The sequence below is a fragment of the Drosophila busckii genome, chromosome X (assembly GCF_011750605.1).
Source record: "Drosophila busckii strain San Diego stock center, stock number 13000-0081.31 chromosome X, ASM1175060v1, whole genome shotgun sequence".
Taxonomy (NCBI): domain Eukaryota; kingdom Metazoa; phylum Arthropoda; class Insecta; order Diptera; family Drosophilidae; genus Drosophila; species Drosophila busckii.
The window spans coordinates 11,049,053-11,067,826 of record NC_046608.1 but is presented as its reverse complement, the minus strand read 5'-3'; the positions used below and the strand labels follow the sequence as shown (position 1 = coordinate 11,067,826).

At 43.1% G+C, this 18,774-nt stretch overlaps 2 protein-coding genes across 2 annotated transcripts in view; one reads left to right on the top strand and one right to left on the bottom strand.

The window, feature by feature from the left end:
• Positions 1 to 285: 285 nt before the first annotated feature.
• On the bottom strand, positions 286 to 2,426 carry LOC108605950. Its single transcript, XM_017995771.1, has 2 exons — positions 2,179 to 2,426; positions 286 to 1,077 (listed from the first exon to the last, which is right to left on the bottom strand). The coding sequence occupies exon 2, from the start codon at positions 1,039 to 1,041 to the stop codon at positions 400 to 402; it is 642 nt and encodes a 213-aa protein (XP_017851260.1). The 5' UTR covers positions 1,042 to 1,077; positions 2,179 to 2,426; the 3' UTR covers positions 286 to 399.
• A 4,187-nt stretch (positions 2,427 to 6,613) lies between these two features.
• The window catches only part of LOC108605671 (neurotrimin), a 67,918-nt gene continuing 55,757 nt past the window's right edge, over positions 6,614 to 18,774 (top strand). The window contains exon 1 of the mRNA XM_033294303.1: positions 6,614 to 6,629. The gene's annotated coding sequence lies outside the window, so the exon portion shown is untranslated. The remainder of the gene's footprint in view (positions 6,630 to 18,774) is intronic.

Here is an 18,774-nt window from a genome sequence, read left to right as displayed (position 1 = left end):
TGGATATTAACAATTTCTTCTCTTGTCTGCGCTGCAAGCTCAAATTAAATGGCAACGATTAAATTGGCTGGCTGGCTGTAAAGAATCTTCCACTTGGACAAGTGATGCTTGAGTTTGCTTTATGATTTGCCATTGTCAAGCGGCAGCCACTGAAGCGTGCAAAAGTTTGCTTTATGCAATTTTACGTCGCTTGTGCCAAAGTGAATTTTTCCACGCGACATGCTTGCGGCAGCTTTCCAACCGATTTGCACTATAAATATAGCAAGAGGTGCTGTTGGCTGTTAAGGGGGCAGTGGAAACAATTTACGTCACGCATTCAATTTATTCGTTAAGCAGTTGAGTGTTCTCGTGTTTCTTGTAATGAATGAATGAATGTGTTGCAGTTGTGTGGGTCTGAACCTAACTGAAGGGCTCCAGGCGCGGCAGATGATTGCTTAACCAGTTGCTAATACGCAGCCAGAGTGATTGACGATGACGACGACGCTGGCGTCGCTGCTGCTGCTTGTCGCCGCCTGCTATTGCCTCAGCGGGTGGCACCTCAGTTAGTGGCTGCTCAGCTTTGGCTTTGGCTTTGGCTGCTGCTGCTGCTGCTGCTTCTCCCATGCCCGCAGCGCACTGGATGGCCAGCGTGGACTCCTGTCCGGCGGCCGCTCGCGTCTCGGTGCCAAACACATGAATGTGCAGGCTGGGCAGCTCGTTGACCATAATGCTGCCATCGCCACGCACCAGCACATTGTAGCTGGGCCGTCCAATGACAAGGTCAACGCCCAGCTCTGTCTCTGGCAGTATCTGAATGCGTTGCAGCGATGTCGTTAGATTGTTTAACAGCTCCAAGTTGTTGATGCGCTCCTGCAGCAGTGAGATGCCCGCCGTTTGCTCCGACGGCATTAGCTGTCCCAGCAGCGGCCAATCGAAGATCGATGGCAGCAGTCCGCTCTGCACAATTGCTGTGGGCACCTGTATGGGAAATTCTCTGGCCTCCCAGCCGTGACGCAGCTTGTCAATCTCGACCAGTCCATAAAGCATCGAATTCTGCTCCATATTTGCTAAAAAAATTCTCTACGATGTGTACACAAGCTGAAAAGATAGAGAAAAGAGCAGATCAAACTTTTCGATCTGATTCTGAGTCCGAGTCCGAGTCCGAGTCTGCTGCTGATTACGTTTGGGCCCCTGGCTGAGACTTCTGACAGCTTTAATTGTGTTTATTGTATTTAAATTAACTTATTTATTGTTATTATTATTGCCAGCAGTTGCGCTGCTGGTTAACCGAATGCCCGTGGCCAAGGAGCTGACCCCAGTGAGTGCCCCAGACCAACAGCAACAGCAACAGCAACAACAACAACGGCAGAAGGAAAAAATGTTAACAATGAAAGCAATAAAAACTGAAATTTGTCGCCGCTAGTAAATGGAATTGTTTAAAGGTGAAAGCGACAACAGCATCAGCAACAATAAACAGAGGCAAACAAATAAACAAATTAAGAGACTGAAGATGACGCAGGACAACACAACACAACACAACACAACACAGCACAGCACGTTGCCTTGTTTGTCCTGGCACAAAATCCGCAACGGATACGCATTATTTTTGCCAGGCCAGCGAACACCAACAGCAACCAGCACCAGCAACCAGCAACGGCAACGGCAACAGTAAGAGAAACTGAAACAGTCCACAGTCAAGAGCCGAGCCGAGCTCGAGCTGTGGCAAGGTGAGTGTTGGGGCTGGGGGAGGGGTGACCAACAGTCATCAGGAAGAAGCCAATGCCACAACAATAAGCCAAAGCCAAATCTGAAAGGGATGGAAGAGGGTCTGGGTCTGGGTCTGGGTCTGAGCTTGGGACTGGCTAAAGGGCAGAGCTGGCAAAAACGTCTGGGAATTGCAGACGATGTCGGCTCATGGCGATTTAATCTTTGTAGACATTTTTATTCAAATTTATTTTAATATATTTTTCTCTCTTTTTTTACTGTTTGCTTTCTACTGCGGATGCGGACGCACAATGCACGGGAATTATGGCAACGACAGTGGCAACAGCAATAACAACAACTGCAACTGCAATAATGTGGCAAGCAATGCCAACTCGTTGCACATTTAATCATATGACAGCCAATTCACCTTTAAACGGAGCCAACTGCCAAGCACCGCCCTGACCTGACCGCTTAATGGTTACAGCTTTCACTTACCGCCATAAAATTGATGATTGAACGAAAGTAAGTTCTTCACAAAAATAATTGAAAGTGTATGCTCCGAAATGTGAGGGCGCACGTTAATTTAAAATTTGTCAAAATATTGTTTAGCTAGCTCAATTGATGGTATTTGATTCACAGCATTGTTTAGTTTAGAAAGTAAGAAAAACAACTTATAGGCTAAACGCGCGTGAATTAACAAAAGCAAAATATGTAACGAGCCCAAAATTGAGACTGAATTTTATTCAACAAATTTTAGAAACCCAAATTTACAAATCAAGGCTAAATTGTTGTCGAAGCTTTGACAGTAGAAGGCAATGCTAGGGCGCTAATTATAAAAAATGTTTAATAGTCGTATTTTTGCTTTTGGCAGTGTCGCTGCTGCTTTTGGTCACCCAGACCCAATTGCGTGGCCCAAATGGTCAGCCTAATGCGCTTAACTGTGTGCGACAGTTTACAGCAATTTAGCAATAAAAAAGGCAGCAACAACAAGAAATGTTAAAACAAAGCAGCAGCTGTGCCGCCAAAGATTTTGTAATTGCCTCCAGCATACAAAGAAGTGCACACAGCGCGCTATGCTCTATATGAGCTGAAAGGCTTTCCAGCGAATTTGAACATTAAAGCGTATGCATTAGTTCACACAAGGAACTGGTGGTGGTGGCTCATCGAAGCAACGGCTAGGAGTTGGAAGTAGCAACTGGGCCAGCTGGTCAGCTGCTTGCTTAGTTGTTGGCCAGTTGGTCGTTGGTCGTTTGGACATGTTGTCAACTTTGCAAAAAGCGGAAGTTGGCAAATTTCACAGTACAGACTTTTGTTGCTGCTACCAATGTTACGTTGAATTCATTACGGCGTAAAATGTAAAAGGCATAAACAGCATCAGCACAACATCCGTATGTGCATAGACTGCTCCACCCTCTGATATATATACACACATGTACAGGCAAGGGCAGGACACCGGAACGGTACTCCAGACAACTGGGTTCGTAGTATTTGGCATAATTTCAAGTCTGACTTGCTTCTCTCTCTCTGCTTCGTTTTGTGCCCGTTCTGTTAAACTCACTGCCTGTGTCTGCTTAGTATGCTAAATACTTGAAATGTTGTACAAATTTAAAGCACGTGGCCAAAGTTACGCTAAAAATTGCAGCAACTTAAGCAAACTGCAACATTGTGCAATTTTCTGTTACTCTTCAAGTTTCATAACGTATTTCTTTAGCTTGCGATATACATAAGTGCTGTAAACTGTCTAAGCGATTAGCGATCGTTGGCAATGTTATCGAGCAGCTTAAAATTTGAAATCTTTCGATTAAAGTGTTGCGTGAGCGTGAGTAAACGTGAGCAACGATCGATGCGCGATAGTCAGCTTTAAACCAGTGCTGTCTAACACACACCCACACAAGCCAGTCTCTGTGTGTGTGTGTAGCTGTATGCAAATGTCAGCAAATTTGTGGTTAGCAACGCGAAGTGAAGCGCAAATCGAAATCAAAATGAAAATCTACAACTTGTTGGCTGGCAAAGTCAGCAAAGGAAAGCATGAAAAAAAATATACAATTCGAAAAGTGCAAAAAAGAATAAAAAACTGACTTGTTAAAGCCAACACGCTTGCTGCTCCAGGAGTTGGGGCTGCGCGCTGTCTGCCATCATTGGTATGTATGCTTGTTGTTGTTGTTGCTGTTGCTGCTGCTGCTGCTGCTGTGGGTGCCGTTATCGACGCCAGCATTGTCAGGCTAATTCATGTGTCGCCTGCAGCAGGGCTGAGCTGCTAAATCGATTAAAGAGTCAACAGATTTACAAATGCAAAGCACCAAACCAAAGCCAATGCTAAAGTACTACAGTGAGTGCCCAGGCTTATGAAATATGTACATACTACATACAAATACATGCAAACAAACATATGTATGTATGTATGTGAGATATGCAGATAGTGAGTGTTAAGGCCACATATGTGGGTGTCTGCAATTGTCTGGCTGCTGTTGTATTTTTACACAAATCTTGTACAGATTCGGATAGTTAATTGACCAGACAATTGACATTGACCGCCCGCTCGGCCGGGTCGGGCCGGGCCGGGCCGGGCCACTGAACCAAAGCAGCTTGATAAAATGCGCCTACTAACTGTTGCCTGTCTGCAGCCCGAACACAACAAATGCAATTCAATTACAATAAACATATTGCCATAATTGAATTAACAATAACAACACACACACACACACATATATATATATGTTATGTTACAATTACCAGTTACTCTGAAGCGAATAGTTGAACAATTAGTTGTGAGAAATATGTTTGTTTGCTTGTTTTGTTTGCTGCATTTTTCTCATCAAATCTAGTTATCAATTTGATCTCTCTCTCTCTCTGTGGCTGTGAATACAAAGCAAATTGTAAATAAATATAAATTGATTGCATTGTTTAAAGTTCTCGCTTGTTGTCAATTGCTTAACCCACGGATTAGCGACGACATTTTCGCAGCAATCCAATCAAATTCCCTTTGCGCCTTTTAATTGTTTATACCGAGTGCTTCAATTGTAAATTAAATTGGCTAGCAAGCTAATCCGACGGTTAAATTTTGGCTTCTTGCTTTCACATGTCAAATTGATTTCAATTAAACTTGGAATGTACATTGCTCTGCTAGAATTTGCTTAAAGGCATTGTACATGTGTTAGGTAATTTGACATATGCATGATGCAGATATTTTAGGTCAACACCCACACACACACACATACGTACACAGACGGCAACACAGACACATAGCCTACGTAGCCTTAAACACATGTTAAATAACAACAAGTTGTTGTTGTTGTTGTTGTTGTTATTGTTGGGGGGACTGTTGTCATTGTAGCATTTGCTTTATGCTCATGAAAGGGAATATATAAGAGTTGAGCTCTTGAAACACACACACACACACACATGCATATACATATATATGTATAGGCTCCTACACCTGATATAAATCCAGAGCTTTTGTGCGCGCCAACATTTTTAACATACTAATTAGTCTTTTGTAAGATTCATTATCATAATTGTAATTAACAACAAAAACGCACACAACATGAGCTCTACACAGATACATATATACATAGGTGGATTCCAGAGGTAGAGGCGTGTAGATAGCTAGCTGGCTGACTGACTGGCTGGTGGGTTGGTTGGTTGGCTGGTTGGATGGCTGCTTGGTTGGTACGTACCGCAGCTGGGGGCAAGGGATTTTATGCTGTTGAGGCTTAGCTTATTCATGTTGTCGGTCATGTCAACAAAAAGTGTTTGCCAACAAAAGGCCAACACACACACACATGCACACACATAGCCGCAACAAAATAAAATAAAAAAAATTGAAGGCAGGCGTAAAGGCAACACATTGACTGCTCTTCTTTGGCCTCTGCCTAGCTTAGGTCCTGTTGCTGCGGTCGCCTAAGCCGCGTCACAGATTTGGCGTCAGTTAGTTACCAGGGCTGGCGAAAACAAAATTAGCTCATGCGTCTGGCTTAGCAATTCAAAAGAATTACATTGTTTACTCTCAGATTATTTAATGGCTTCGCTTTCAGCACTAAATCGTTCTTTGGAATGTAGCTAGCAATCGGCTTGGTAGCATTTAGTTCGCTGCATTGGTATGTGTGTGACTAAGAACTTAACTGTTGTTTAATTCCTGTTTGTGTGTTGCTAAAGCTTTTAGCGCCCATGGCTTACCATAGAAAACACGTAAGAGCAAAGAGAAAAAAAGAAGCGTAAATCATAAATTTCTACGGAATCTCAGCTGTAAAGCATAAATAAATATGCATATGAATTGATTGATTTAAATTGAAATGCAATGCCAAATTAGCAACAAATTTTGCTTTTAGCTGTAAAATTATTTGTTTGTAAAAATGAAAACTCTAGTGTGGATAATTTATCATTTATTATTCCTTCAACAAATAAGCCTAATCAAGACTCTGTAGCTTCATTTGTGCGATACGCATACAAACATTTATTCATTGCCTATTTCTGTGTTTGTGTGTGTGTGTAAACAATCCGCTTAGTCCAAATTATATTTAATGTCATATAAATGAGAGATATTTAACGGATTAAATACATTTCAATATTGAAACAGGTGGTTAACAGCCCATTTTGTTTGTTTGTTTGTCAATTTGTATCGATGTATGTGTGTGTGTGTGTGTGTTTCCAGTTAATGGCTTGGAAAAACAATCATAATCACATTTGACTGTCATTTGGCTAAAATGTAGTGTCCATGTCCATGTCCATTTCTCCCCTCTTTTCATTGCTGATATGTGTCCAGCAAAAATCAGCAAATTGATGATAATTTATTATGTAATCGTTTTAATGAACTGTAATTGAATAACAGTCTCAACATGGATTTGCGGGTATCAATATTACATATTTAACTTGGATTGATTTCAGATCGAAAACTGCGACTACAGCGACATGTCTGTCAGTTATTTGTGTGCTGACAGCCCAAAAATGTAAGTTCATATTCATTTATATATTTGCATTTTAATTTGGCATATATAGAGCTTGTTATGTATATGTTTAACTATTGAATTTAACAACGTAACAAGAGCTGCATAAAATTTCAATTAGGCATAACTATGCAAAAAGCAAACTCAGGGCACAACATTTATACATTCATATATCTTTGTAATATACTCGCGTTCCGTTTTGCACCGCGCTCCACCTCTAGCCCGCTCCATCTCTGTCATTCAACGCAATTTGCAGCTTTGTAACATGAAAATTAATTTTCGACAATTTACTGCGCAATCTTACGCAAAAGTTGCTCGAACAAAAGCGACTATGAGCGTCTCTCCCTAACGTCGCACAGTCAACCTCACGTGACCTAGAGCTTTGCGCACCCACAGAGCCCGCGACCTTTAACCCGCGACTTATTTCCATGCATGTGTATACGACTGGGGCTGAGAATCTGCGTCGACGTCGCGTTAAACCAAACAATCTGCAGCTCATTCTGTCTGTCAGTCTGTTTGTGTGTGTGTGTGTGTGTGTGTGTGTGTGGCCCCCCGAAAATTCCTTTACACTTGGACTGAACCCAACGCCTACAACAACAACAACAACAATGGCAATACACACTGCAAGAAAAATGCACGCAGACACACAAAAAATTGCATAAAACTTGTTGAAAAATTGTTGAGCTCGCTCGGGTAGCAGCATATGGACTTTAAGCAGTTAAATTCAATGGTGTTTGAAGCACACCCAACTACGCTATACACTTTGCGAGTGATTTGCTTGAGTTTATTCGTCTTTAAGCAGTGAAATTCATGTTAATTCTCAGCTAACTACGCTATACACTTTGTATGCATTTTTATGCACAAATTCAAACTCGACATGCTCTCAATATAAAAGATGCATATACAGCTGTATTTAACTGCCTCAGAGTGAGAGTGAGAGAGAGAGAGCACGGGGTTGTCCCCTCAACTTCTCTTACGTTGGATTTTCAACAACATTGTCATTTAATTTTGGCAATAAATGTGCGCCGCCTTCGCTTTCGTTGCCGCCCACAGACTGAAAGCTCAAGCAGCCACGACGACAACGACAACGACGACGACAACATTGTGTGCAAACTGTCTGATAATCGCCTTCCGCCTATTTTAACGTGCTCTCCAGCTACAGATTGAGCTTCATCAGCAGAGGGCCACATGTGTGCACGTTTAAATTATTCAGCGGAAGCTGCTTCAACTTCAGCTACGACTTGTTGACTTCCTTTCCTTTTTCGTTTCACTCTTGCGCTTGTAGGCGCGCGCGCACTTGTATGTGTGTGTGTGTGTGTAAGAAATATGATATTATGCTGCTCAAATAAATTACGCGGAAAATGATTATGGCCAATACGATGCTGGGCTCGTCTGTAGCTGCAGCAGCCAGCACTTCATATAATAATTGTAATGGAAAATTAATGCAACTTTCTCTTGTTCGCTGATTCGCTCTTATCATTTGCAATTGGCTTTTATTGTGTGCTGTCGCTTAAAATCAGTTTGCTATTGTTAAACGCAGTGCGCTGCTGTCTTGGGGACAAAACAGAGTTAAGTTTAAGCTAATTGTATGTTTAGTTGCAATAGAAGAGAGAGAGAGTAGCTTGTAATTTGATGCTGCAATTATTATTTTCTAATTCGAAATGCATTCAGTTGGTGTGGAGTGAGCAAGGATTTGCTTGGGCCCAGCTTGTTGGCTGCTCATTGACTACTAGGGACAGTTTAAAATGTGGGCTTGCCATTAACCTCGAGAGCACCACAATCAAATATTAGCACAAGGGTTAGGGTTCTAAGGTTGCTCAATTGGCTTTGGCAAGAACTATGGCAGGACAGGGCCTCGACGCCTATGGCCAACAGCAGGACAAAGAGACAGACGACAAGGCACAAGCAGTGTGAATAGTCGTCCAGGAGCAAGCGCAAGCCGAAGCCCAAGCACAAGTGCGTTTGCCATGAAATGAGCTGCAAATCCTGTTGCCAACAATTCATGTGCTACCCAAAACTAAAGCTCTGCCAAAGGTCAGCAACTGTAGCTGTGTGCGTGTGTGTGTCTGTCTGTCTGTCTGTCTGTCTGTGTGTGTGTGCTGAAGCTGCTGTAATCTGTACGCTTACGTCAGTTAGGATGAAGTAGGCCTGCTTGGTCGGTCGGTCGGTCGGTCGGCCCACTACTTACTTAAGCTGAGCATCCTTTTGCTTACTTCTACTACGACTGCCGACGACGCCAGGCAGTAAATATTTATGCTTGTGTTTTATTTATTTACATTGTCAAAACCAATTTCGCCCAAGGGTTCAATTGTTTTTCACTTTTATGCCGGCTACCCCAGCACTCTGCCCAGCCCTTGCCCTTGCCCTTGCCCTTGCCCAATGCTGTCTTTGCCACTTTGTTGGCTGCTGCAATGGCTGGGGGCCATGTTGCTTGCTGCCACGTAGGTCAGCGAGGGCGGCGGCTTGTCAGCGACACGCATGCAAACAAACATTTTTAGCCTGCGCCACCCTTTCGCTCCTCCTCCCTCCCCACTCTGCAGCTCCAAAGTTGCCTTCAACAAATGGCGCAAGTGTTGTTTGCTTTCAATTAAAAACCTTTGCACACTCTTCTCATCATCTCGTCGTCCACGTGCTAACTAATTCCGCTGGCGTTACCGTTTTTAGCTATCTTCAAGTCCTTAACAAACCAACTTTCTCCCTCCTATTCTCACTCTCTTTCAATCTGTCTCTTACTGTTGCCGCTTAACTTTCGCTTTCAGTTACAAATTGGTCCCTAGCTAGCAGTCAACCTGAATTGCATTTGCTTTCAAACAAAATTGTGAATTATGTTTCAATTAGCAGCTCTCGGTGCTGCTCATGTGGCATCATCTAACTGCTCTGTGGCAACTTGACAACATTTTGTATAACAGTTATTGCTTTTTAGCATTGAATTGCTCTATCAACCATTCAGATTGAGCTCTCAAGCAAAGAAATAGATCAGAAGTGATTTCCAAACAAAGAATTTGCTTCTCTGTCGCTATAATCAAGAAATATTTGTGGCATTCATCAAAAAGCTGCACTTTATATTGCTTTCAGTGCTTTTTGACATTTAGATATGCATGCATGTTTGCATTTTACAATCTGTCCAATCTACTTGTCTATCTAGTTCTGCTTGATAACGATATCCTACTACAAATTAGGAACTAATTACAGTGCCTAATTAGTTCATCTTTCGTGTTATGTCCAATGTTTGAATACTGCTTGATATACAATAGAAGCATTAATATTATTCTACATGTCAATCTTCGGCAATTCAATTGAGTACCGCCAAACTATAAGCAATTCACTAAGAGAGAGTAATACTGCTGCTTGGCTGCCTATGGGTGCTTATGTGAAGGTCTTTATCATGTTAATGGACTGAATGAAAAGGCTCTTGATTCTCGTGGGCGGGCCGAAAGGATAACTGAATCATTTGTTGTGCTCCCCTTGTTGTGCTCTGTGTCTTTTGTTGAATAAAATGAAATGGAATAAAATTGAAAGTAGTCTGTCATCCTTGCGTAAACGCATGTCTACCCCAAATGCCTCTCAATTTATACAATAATGAGCACAATCAATGGCCGTGCCAGCAGCTGCTTTGACTGCAGCCCCAGCACAACTTGCAGCTTGCCTCATTGTCTTTGCTGCTTGTGTTGCAAGGCAGTTTCATTATGCGTATGGAAGCAAGCAACTTTAATCCCTGCGTCTGACTCGAAACTCGATTAACACTTGGGCTCAACTGCTCGCTGCAAGTTTTTGCCAGGCGTTAGCTTTATGCATATTATATGCATAGCTATATGGCTAGTAAAGAGATGTGGGAATCTGTTCAAGTGAATGAAACTTTTTTCAACTGCGATCGCATTAAGGCGCACTAGAAACATCGAGGGTTTCAATTCGTCCAAAGAACTTTTCTCGGGTTCCTTTTATATGAATTCTGCGGTGCTGAAGCTAAGAATGTCAGCTATATCTTTTAAATATTACCTAACCAGACAGAAATTTAGTCCTACCTAGTGATAGGAAAGGCCCAATCTGGCGATGGCTTCAATTCGAGACGAGGGTTTCAACTCGTCCAAAGAACTTTGCTCGGGTTCCTTTTATATGAATTCTGTGGTACTGAATCTACAGCTATATCTTTTGAATATTACCTAACCAGGCTTATTGTAGTAACAATGAAAGAAATTAAGTGCTACCTAGTGATAGGACAGGCCCAAACGCGCTCGTCTAGGTGTCTGGGCTTCAACTGGCGATGGCTCAACCAAAATTCAATTAGTGGCCACAATATGGTGACGGGTGCTGAGTAGTTTGTTGGGCTCTGCTCTCTGCTCTGTGCGTTCGTTCGGCTGTTGCTTTTATTGATGTCAAAATGTAAATGGAAAATGGAAAATGGAAAATGAAAGATGGCGACCACAAGCTTCAAAAATCACTAATGGATTTTTAATACAATAAATAATATGCACACACTCTAGCTCTCTCTCTCTCGCTTTCGCTCAGATGGGGTTAGGGTAGGGTAGGGTAGGGTAGTGTGGTATTGTGGCTATGATATAAAAAATAATAATAATAAAAATATGCCTGTCATCCATTAAAATGACATACGAGCAAGTGTTGTAACCCAAAGGACCGATGGAACTAAAAGCAAAGAGGGAGAGAGAGAGAGAGTTTCTCTAACGAAGTCAAAGGTAAAATTTCTATACACACAACATTTAATGGGGGTATTGATATAATTGAATAGATGCGCCTTTATTGTCATTAATGCGTTTGGCAAAAAAGAGTCTCACACACACACACACACACAAAGGGTAGCACACAAAAGTTTTCTATAAGCCGCACTAAAAGCAATGCAAAGCGTATACAAAGAGCGTCAATAGATATAAAGGGATGTATTATATATATAAATGAATCTTTGTTGTGCTTTGTTTATCAATATCAATAGACAATTGGTCAATTTAATTTGCTGAAGTTGAAGAGCTTTAAAGTCTTGTCACTGCAGTTTGTCTGCTGTTTGTTGTGGCTCTTGTGGCATAACTTGCTGCACGTAATCGTAATCGACAACAATGTTGTTAACAAGTGGCACATTGAACACAAACGAAACAATGAATGAGCGCGAGACTTGCTTAGCAGAAGATAATAACTGCCAGTCGCGTCAGTCTCGTCAGTCGCGTCAGTCGTCAGTCGTCAGTTTGTGAGTTAAATACGGAACGCAAGTCAATTGGGTGGGACAGTGCAGCGCTGTGGAGTGGAGCAAAGTGAAATGCAGCCAGCGCCGAAATGTTGGCCAAGTTGTGGACGCGCGCGGGCAAAACAATCAAGGAAGCACTTAACCGAATGAAACACAAGTAAACAAATGAAAGTAAGCAAACAGGCAGGCAGGCAAGACAAGCCATACGGCAAATAGCCAAAGGAATGGCAAATGCAATGAAAGAGAGCGCAAGAGTGTTGGGGGCGGGGCGGGGCTGGCGAACAAAGAGCAAGTTGAATGTCTGCTGCCAAAAGAGACGCGTACAGCAGAAGAAAAACTTGAGCAATGAAATAAAATCAAAATGAAAATGAAAATGAAAATGCATTAAGTATGCAGATGGCCTGACCGTTGGACTTGCTGCTGCTGCAAGTTGCAGAATGTTGCTGGTCCCCTCAAGTTACTAAAGGCCGAGACGCTGTTAAATAAAGACGCTAACGGCCATAACGAAGTTGCCACTAGGCGACCATCAAATAGAAAAAAAAACGCAAACTCAGACTCTTAAGCAAAACACATAAAGCTAAAGCAAGTCCTGCTCGTCGTAGTCCTGTCAGCCAGACAGTTCAACCTTGCGACTGCATTTAAATCATTTTTATATGTCACACGCCACTTTGAGTGGAACAACTTATAGCTGAAAGCTGCCAATAAATGTGCAGTAACCAACCCAATACCACCCCACCCCACCCACTGAGTCGTCCTTTATCTTTGAATATTCTCTTTGTGTGTATCTCTTACTGTCGCTGGCACTGCCTTGGCTGTTTCCCCTGCTTGGCAACTTTTTCTATTAGCGCAATATTTTGCAATTTTGATCAATTTCTGATGCGTCTTTAATATCTCAACGCTGCTGTCATCAACAGCAACAGCAACAGCAACAACAACAACAGCAGCAGCATTAAGCTTAACAACATCTGCGAAAAAGGCAAACACATTTGCTTGATGAGTTGCACTGAAATATTGGCAAACATTTTTCAAAACAACACTTTGCCAAGGCTAAGGACTTGACGCCCTTAGCATATATCCACCTACTGTTTGTCATTAGATCGCTCATATATATTTTTGGCTTTATCGATTGTATTGTCAAGCAAATTGTGTAACTTACAATTCTATAGAATTAAATTTATTTAAATACAATGAATTACAATTCAGTATAAATAATTAGATAATTAAAACCTGTGAGTAGTCAAATTGAAATCTAATCTAATCTAAACACATTTCATATTGCTATAATCATTTCAACTATATATAGTATTTATTCTGAGCTGGCGGCAACACCAAATGAAGCTTTTAAACTTATTGCGTTGTGTGGTAAGCGGTGGGTTGGGTGGTGCGGTGCTGTGCTGTGCTGTGCTGGGGTCTCTCAATTAATTGATTAAAACTGTATGCTTAATGCTGCTTGCGTATACAAATATAAATAGGCAAACGTACAATTTGTGCGTGGCAGCAAAAGTTGCAGCATTAACTATTTGCTGATTGAAGCGCCACCAATGGCTCTGTGTGTGTGTGTGGCATAAATCAAATGCGTTGCGGCAGGCGTTGATTGCGTTTCTATGAACTCGACACTCGGCTCTTTGCCATAAGTATAGCAAAGTTACAATTTTGGTTGCTGTTGTTGTTGCTGCTTTTACGAATTCTACTGCGGCTGCTGCTGTTGCTGCTTTGGCAATGCAGCTGTGCTCCTAATTTACTAACGTTAATTAATGGCTAAAATCGAAAATGTTCGCTTTGAACTTTGCCCTTGCCGCAGTCGCAGCCGCGACAGAGCCACTTAAAGCGCTGCCACAGCACCCAGAACTAAAAAAAAAGAGGTTGGGGGGCGGCCGCCACCCCGTTTGTGGCCCACTGGCATACAAAGGAAATGAACACTTTGCCGTTTGCCGCCAAGAAACTTGGTTATCGCTGCTCCGAGTTGTGGCATAGACTGGAGCTAAAGCTGGAGCTGGAGCTGGAGCTGCTGCGGTCGCAGGACGAAAGTTGCAAATTGACTTTGGCCCCGGCGTCTGGCAAATGGAAAAGGCTTTTAAGTTTTTGGCCTGGCCAATGTTGAAGAAGCACGCAATGTCCCGTTACCGTTACCGTTACCAATACCAATACCAATACCGACTGCCTCAATACGTTTTGATACGTTTTCGATTTCAATGCGTTGGCGTTGCGGCTGTTGAGCAGCTAATTTATGAGCACTGAAATTGAAATAGAAATAGAAATGAAAATGCCAGCGGAGAATAGAAATAGTGTTGGAAGAAAATACTTAATTTGCTTTACTAAAGCCAACAACTACTTTAGCAGCGGCTCCCAAATATAATGCGTGGCGTACAATGGCCAACGATTTGGGCTTGAGTGCCGGAAACGGATATGACAAATAGCCGCCAGCAGCGTAAGCTGAAAAAACAGCAAAGAGACGAAGGAGCGCAAGGTGCTTGGCCAAGGTCTTCAAACATTTGATTCGACGCTGTCAACTGCGTCGTCGTCGTCCTTTGGGACTGGCTCACTCTAATTTTGCATGCAGCGCACAAAGCGGCGGCGGCGTCGACAACGACGACGACGGCATCAAAATAAACTTGAAAGCAGCGAGCGGGTTGCTGCAGCTGCAAGGAGACGCGGCATAGTTAAAGTCACAGTCACGCAGACGATTGATTTGAAAGCGAACCATTGTCACGCCGTATACAATCGACACACGCACACACACAGAAATATAGAAAGAAAGAGAGAGAGAGAGAGAGAGAGAGAGAGAGAGAGAGCGAGAATAGGAATAGAATAAACTGGACTTTGGTATGGCAGTGTTGTTGAAGTTGAAAGGATTTGCTTAAAGTTCACAAGCGCAGCAGACACAGAAAATAAACCCGAGATGAGACTCAACTCACATTAAAGTTCAATGGCGAGGGACAGCGCTGGACTCTGTACGCTGCCAGTCTAATGTAGACTATCATCGACACGTACGCATTTGCGATTGAAAAAAAGGCACAAACAAACACACACACACACACAGACACACACATACGAGCAGCACTTACCCATGTGACAAACACACACAGACAAATGCAACGTGGGGGCATTAACATGAAATGAAGTTTGGTAGTTTAGACACGAAATATTTTATTATTATATATAATTTGCCATTATGATGATTATACGTGGGGTTGGGACTGGCGCTGGCACTGGGATTGCTATTGGGTATAGAGTATTGGGTATTGGGTATTGGGAGCATTGAGGCTTTTGGCATTTTGAAATTCAGTGAGCATCAGCGTCGGGTGTTGCATACTTTATGGCGCTAACTGTGATTACAGCCCAGCTTCAAGTGGCAAACTCAAACACACACACACACACACACACACACACATACATACACACACACATACACATACATTTATAGACTAGCACAGCTGATGACGCTCAGTTTTCTGCACTTGTTATTGGGACTTAAAGCGTGTGCATGGCGTATACGTAATATTTAGTATAAAGCTTTGAAGTTTCATTTGCAAGAGAGAGTCTCTTAGATTCTTGCAGAATAAAATAAATTTCGAGTTAATTTTGCAACGATTCGATAAAGTCAGCAGCCAGGCGTATACGTAATATTTTGCTTGAAACAGTTTTGTAGTTTGTTTGGCAGCCATGCTTCGCTCGTCTTGCAAGTTTATTTTGTAATGAAGTGTGTTTTGCATATTTATAAATTCTCTTCTCGATTTGCTTTGTTAATTGTATATTTTAATGCTATAGAGAATGCTATAGGAGCGTGGGGCGAGGGGGCGGTGGGTTGCATTGCAATTTGTCTAGAGAACGTCGCGACTGAGCTGGGCAATTAGCTCTGAGCATTATCAAGGCTGGAATCGTCATCCGATTATCAGACGCTTTGACATGCAGCACATCATCAGCGAAAAGACGACCCCGGAATTGCTTGGCGCATAAATTAAAAAGCTTTAACGCTGCAACTGGCAGCAAACCCCGACTTCTCCCAAAAGCATGAATAAGCGTCAAATAAACTCAAGTTGCACTTAATTAACTGCAATAAGAAACTGAAATTAACCCCAAGCCGAGGCCAGAGACAGAGACAGAGGCAGAGACAAAGACAGGCGCAAGTTTCATTGCTGATGCTAATGATGATGGTGATGATGGAAAGTGCAACAAAGGCAAATCACTGACTCAATTTATGTATATATATATATCTATGTGTGTGTGTGTGTGTGTGTGTTTGTTTGGCTGGCAGTTGCTGGGCGTGGACGTGGGCGTGGTCGGCAGACAAACTTTGCCCGCTCATAATTCCGTTAACTAATTTGCGTCGTTAGCTTTAAACGCAGCGACGTGTCAAGGCGGTGTCTTCTTCTTCTTTTTCTTAGTCTTCTTCTTCTTTTTGTGTTGCTGCTGCTTCTTTTAGTTGCATAAAGCTTTATGCTTTACGCTATAATAATTACTAATGGCCAATCATTCGAATGTCGTCTCAGCAACATGTTGCTAACGAGCACACACATTGCTTAGCAACATATGTTGCTGAGCAACATGCTGCGCTGCTTGGCGTTAGCAACGCAGCGTCGTCCCTCATTGGCAGTCGCTATGCGCGCCATTCGTGCGTTTCGGCTTCGTGCATTCGTCTTCGTGCGTTCGGCACCAACTTCGCTGTGGCTGAGCCTCAGCCATGGCATAGACGCCACGCCGGCTCACAGTGCTCGTGCGACCACGAGACGCATCGCAACGGCCCAGGCTGCCAACGAAGCCCCAGAGACGAACCCCTTGGCGCGCTTGGCCATACGAAAGCGAGTGCGAGTGGGCTTACCCATGCTGCTGGCTAGGAGGAGCGATCCTGCTAAGAGCATCTTCATGTGCGTGGGCGATTGACGCAATCGGACGGTTGCAGCTTAATGTTGTCGTCGCAGTGGCAGTTGCAGTTGCAGTTGCAGTCGCAGCTACAAATGTACACCTCAGTTCCGAGACCTCGGGGGTGCCACAACTGAAAGGTGGCTCAAAGCGTTGTTTGGCTGAACGCGTTGCAACAATTCCAAGTATTTGTGCTGGGCGTAAGTGGCTCGAATAGGAGCAGAGCTGCTTCTGCTGCTGCTGCTGCTCCTGCCAGAAGGAAAGCCTTTTTGCATTCCGCGAATTTTTCGGCACGCAATGCGAAAGCGAACAGAGGCAAATGGCAAAAGGAAATACGAGAATAAGACCCCGAAAAAAGCAAAAATACAGCAAACAAAAACAAACGAAAGCAGATTTTATAGCAATCCTGTTGAGCTCTCATGCCAAAAAACCAAGCGTCTCGATTCCAATGCCAATGCCCGTACCAATCTCAATGTGGCTACGACTTGTGGGTGACTCCTTCAATTGCTTAAAGTGTTTACAGCGAAATCCGCAGCCGCAGCAGCAGCAGCCGCAGGTCGCGTTGCTCGCAGTCACACAAAAGCCGCAATAAGAATTACCAATGAATTTTCATACACATATTTATTTATTTACTTTTATTTGCAAAATATCCGAATGCATACGCAACACGCGTGGACGCACGTACGCGCGCGCGCGCGCATTAATGCCAATTGTAGTATGTTAATTATTTTAAAGCTTGTCCAGTTAAACAATTCATAAATTGCTGACCATGCAGTCAAGCATAATGGACAAAACTGAAAGCACTTGCCGCTCTGTCTGTCTGCAGTGCATAAAAGAGTCAAGAGAGATAGCGAGTTGGGGGTAGAGTCGGACGGTTAACGTTGTAGGCACTTTGGCAATTTAAGCTGAAAGTAATTCCACTAAAATGTTTTCACAAATTCAAATACAAATGGCTGAATGCGAAGCTACTACCGACTCCTGACTACAGACAGCCAAGTCTGGGGATGCGAGTGCGAAGCGACAGGTGAAACGAGACAGAACGATGCATAACGTGTAACGGTATATGGGAATGGGTCTGAGCTATGGTCTTGTGTGTGCTTGTGGGAACTGAAGGTAAAGAAGAAACTGTTATTTACCCCGAATAGAATGTCTGTGTGTCGGTGGGGTAAACGTAACAGAGAATTGGGAAAGTGAAATCAAACAATGCGCAAAATAACTTGAAAACAATGGCAAGTGCTTTGCCAGCTAGCGAGAGAGCAGTTTCATAACGAGAGACAAATGGACAGAAAGTTGTTAACTTGAATGTAAATTGGATTAGTTAAAAGTTTAGCAATAGACGAAGACGAGTTTGAGTCGTTGAGCTCAATTGAGTGTAACAGCGAGTGGGCAAGCAGCGAGTAGCGAGTGGCTCAACAATGAGAAGCGCATAACTCGCCACGATTAGCTCACATTTTGCTTGGCAATTTCTTCAAGTGTAGCAACAATTTGAATTTGTTTTGACAACGGCAATGATTGTAGCTGGCATTGCTGTTGCCGCCTCGACGACTGTTGCTTGAGCTGAGCGTCCTTGAGCTGCCTCGTATTTGTTGCACGATACATAAACCGCAACAGTTGCGGCGACACTTTTGTCGCTTTGAAGCGGCATGCCACTTGACTCTCAAGTGCAGCTAGCATTCCTCGTGCCACAGTGCCAAGGGGCTAGGCGAACGAACAGGCAGCGGCATTTTTGTCGGCACACAGACAGGCCAACAGGCAGGCAGAGTGAGAGCGCAATAGCTTGCGAGATAGAGCGAGAGCAAGTCAAAGTTAACTTAAGCAGCTGCCAAGTGACTTGAAAGTACTTGAGCGCATCCTTAAGCAGGATATCAACTGGCAAAAGCATTAAAAACTAAACCGCGATGCGTGTAAAAAATATATACAATTATATATATATATATATATATATTAGTGTGTGTGTGTGTGTGTATGCAATGCATGCAACTAATGTAAGCGGGGCGTAGCAACAACAACAACAACAACAACAAGAGCAAGAGCGTAACTTTAACAATGGCAATAGCTTAAAGACGCAGCAGCAAAGTCGCTGACGGCAAATCTCAG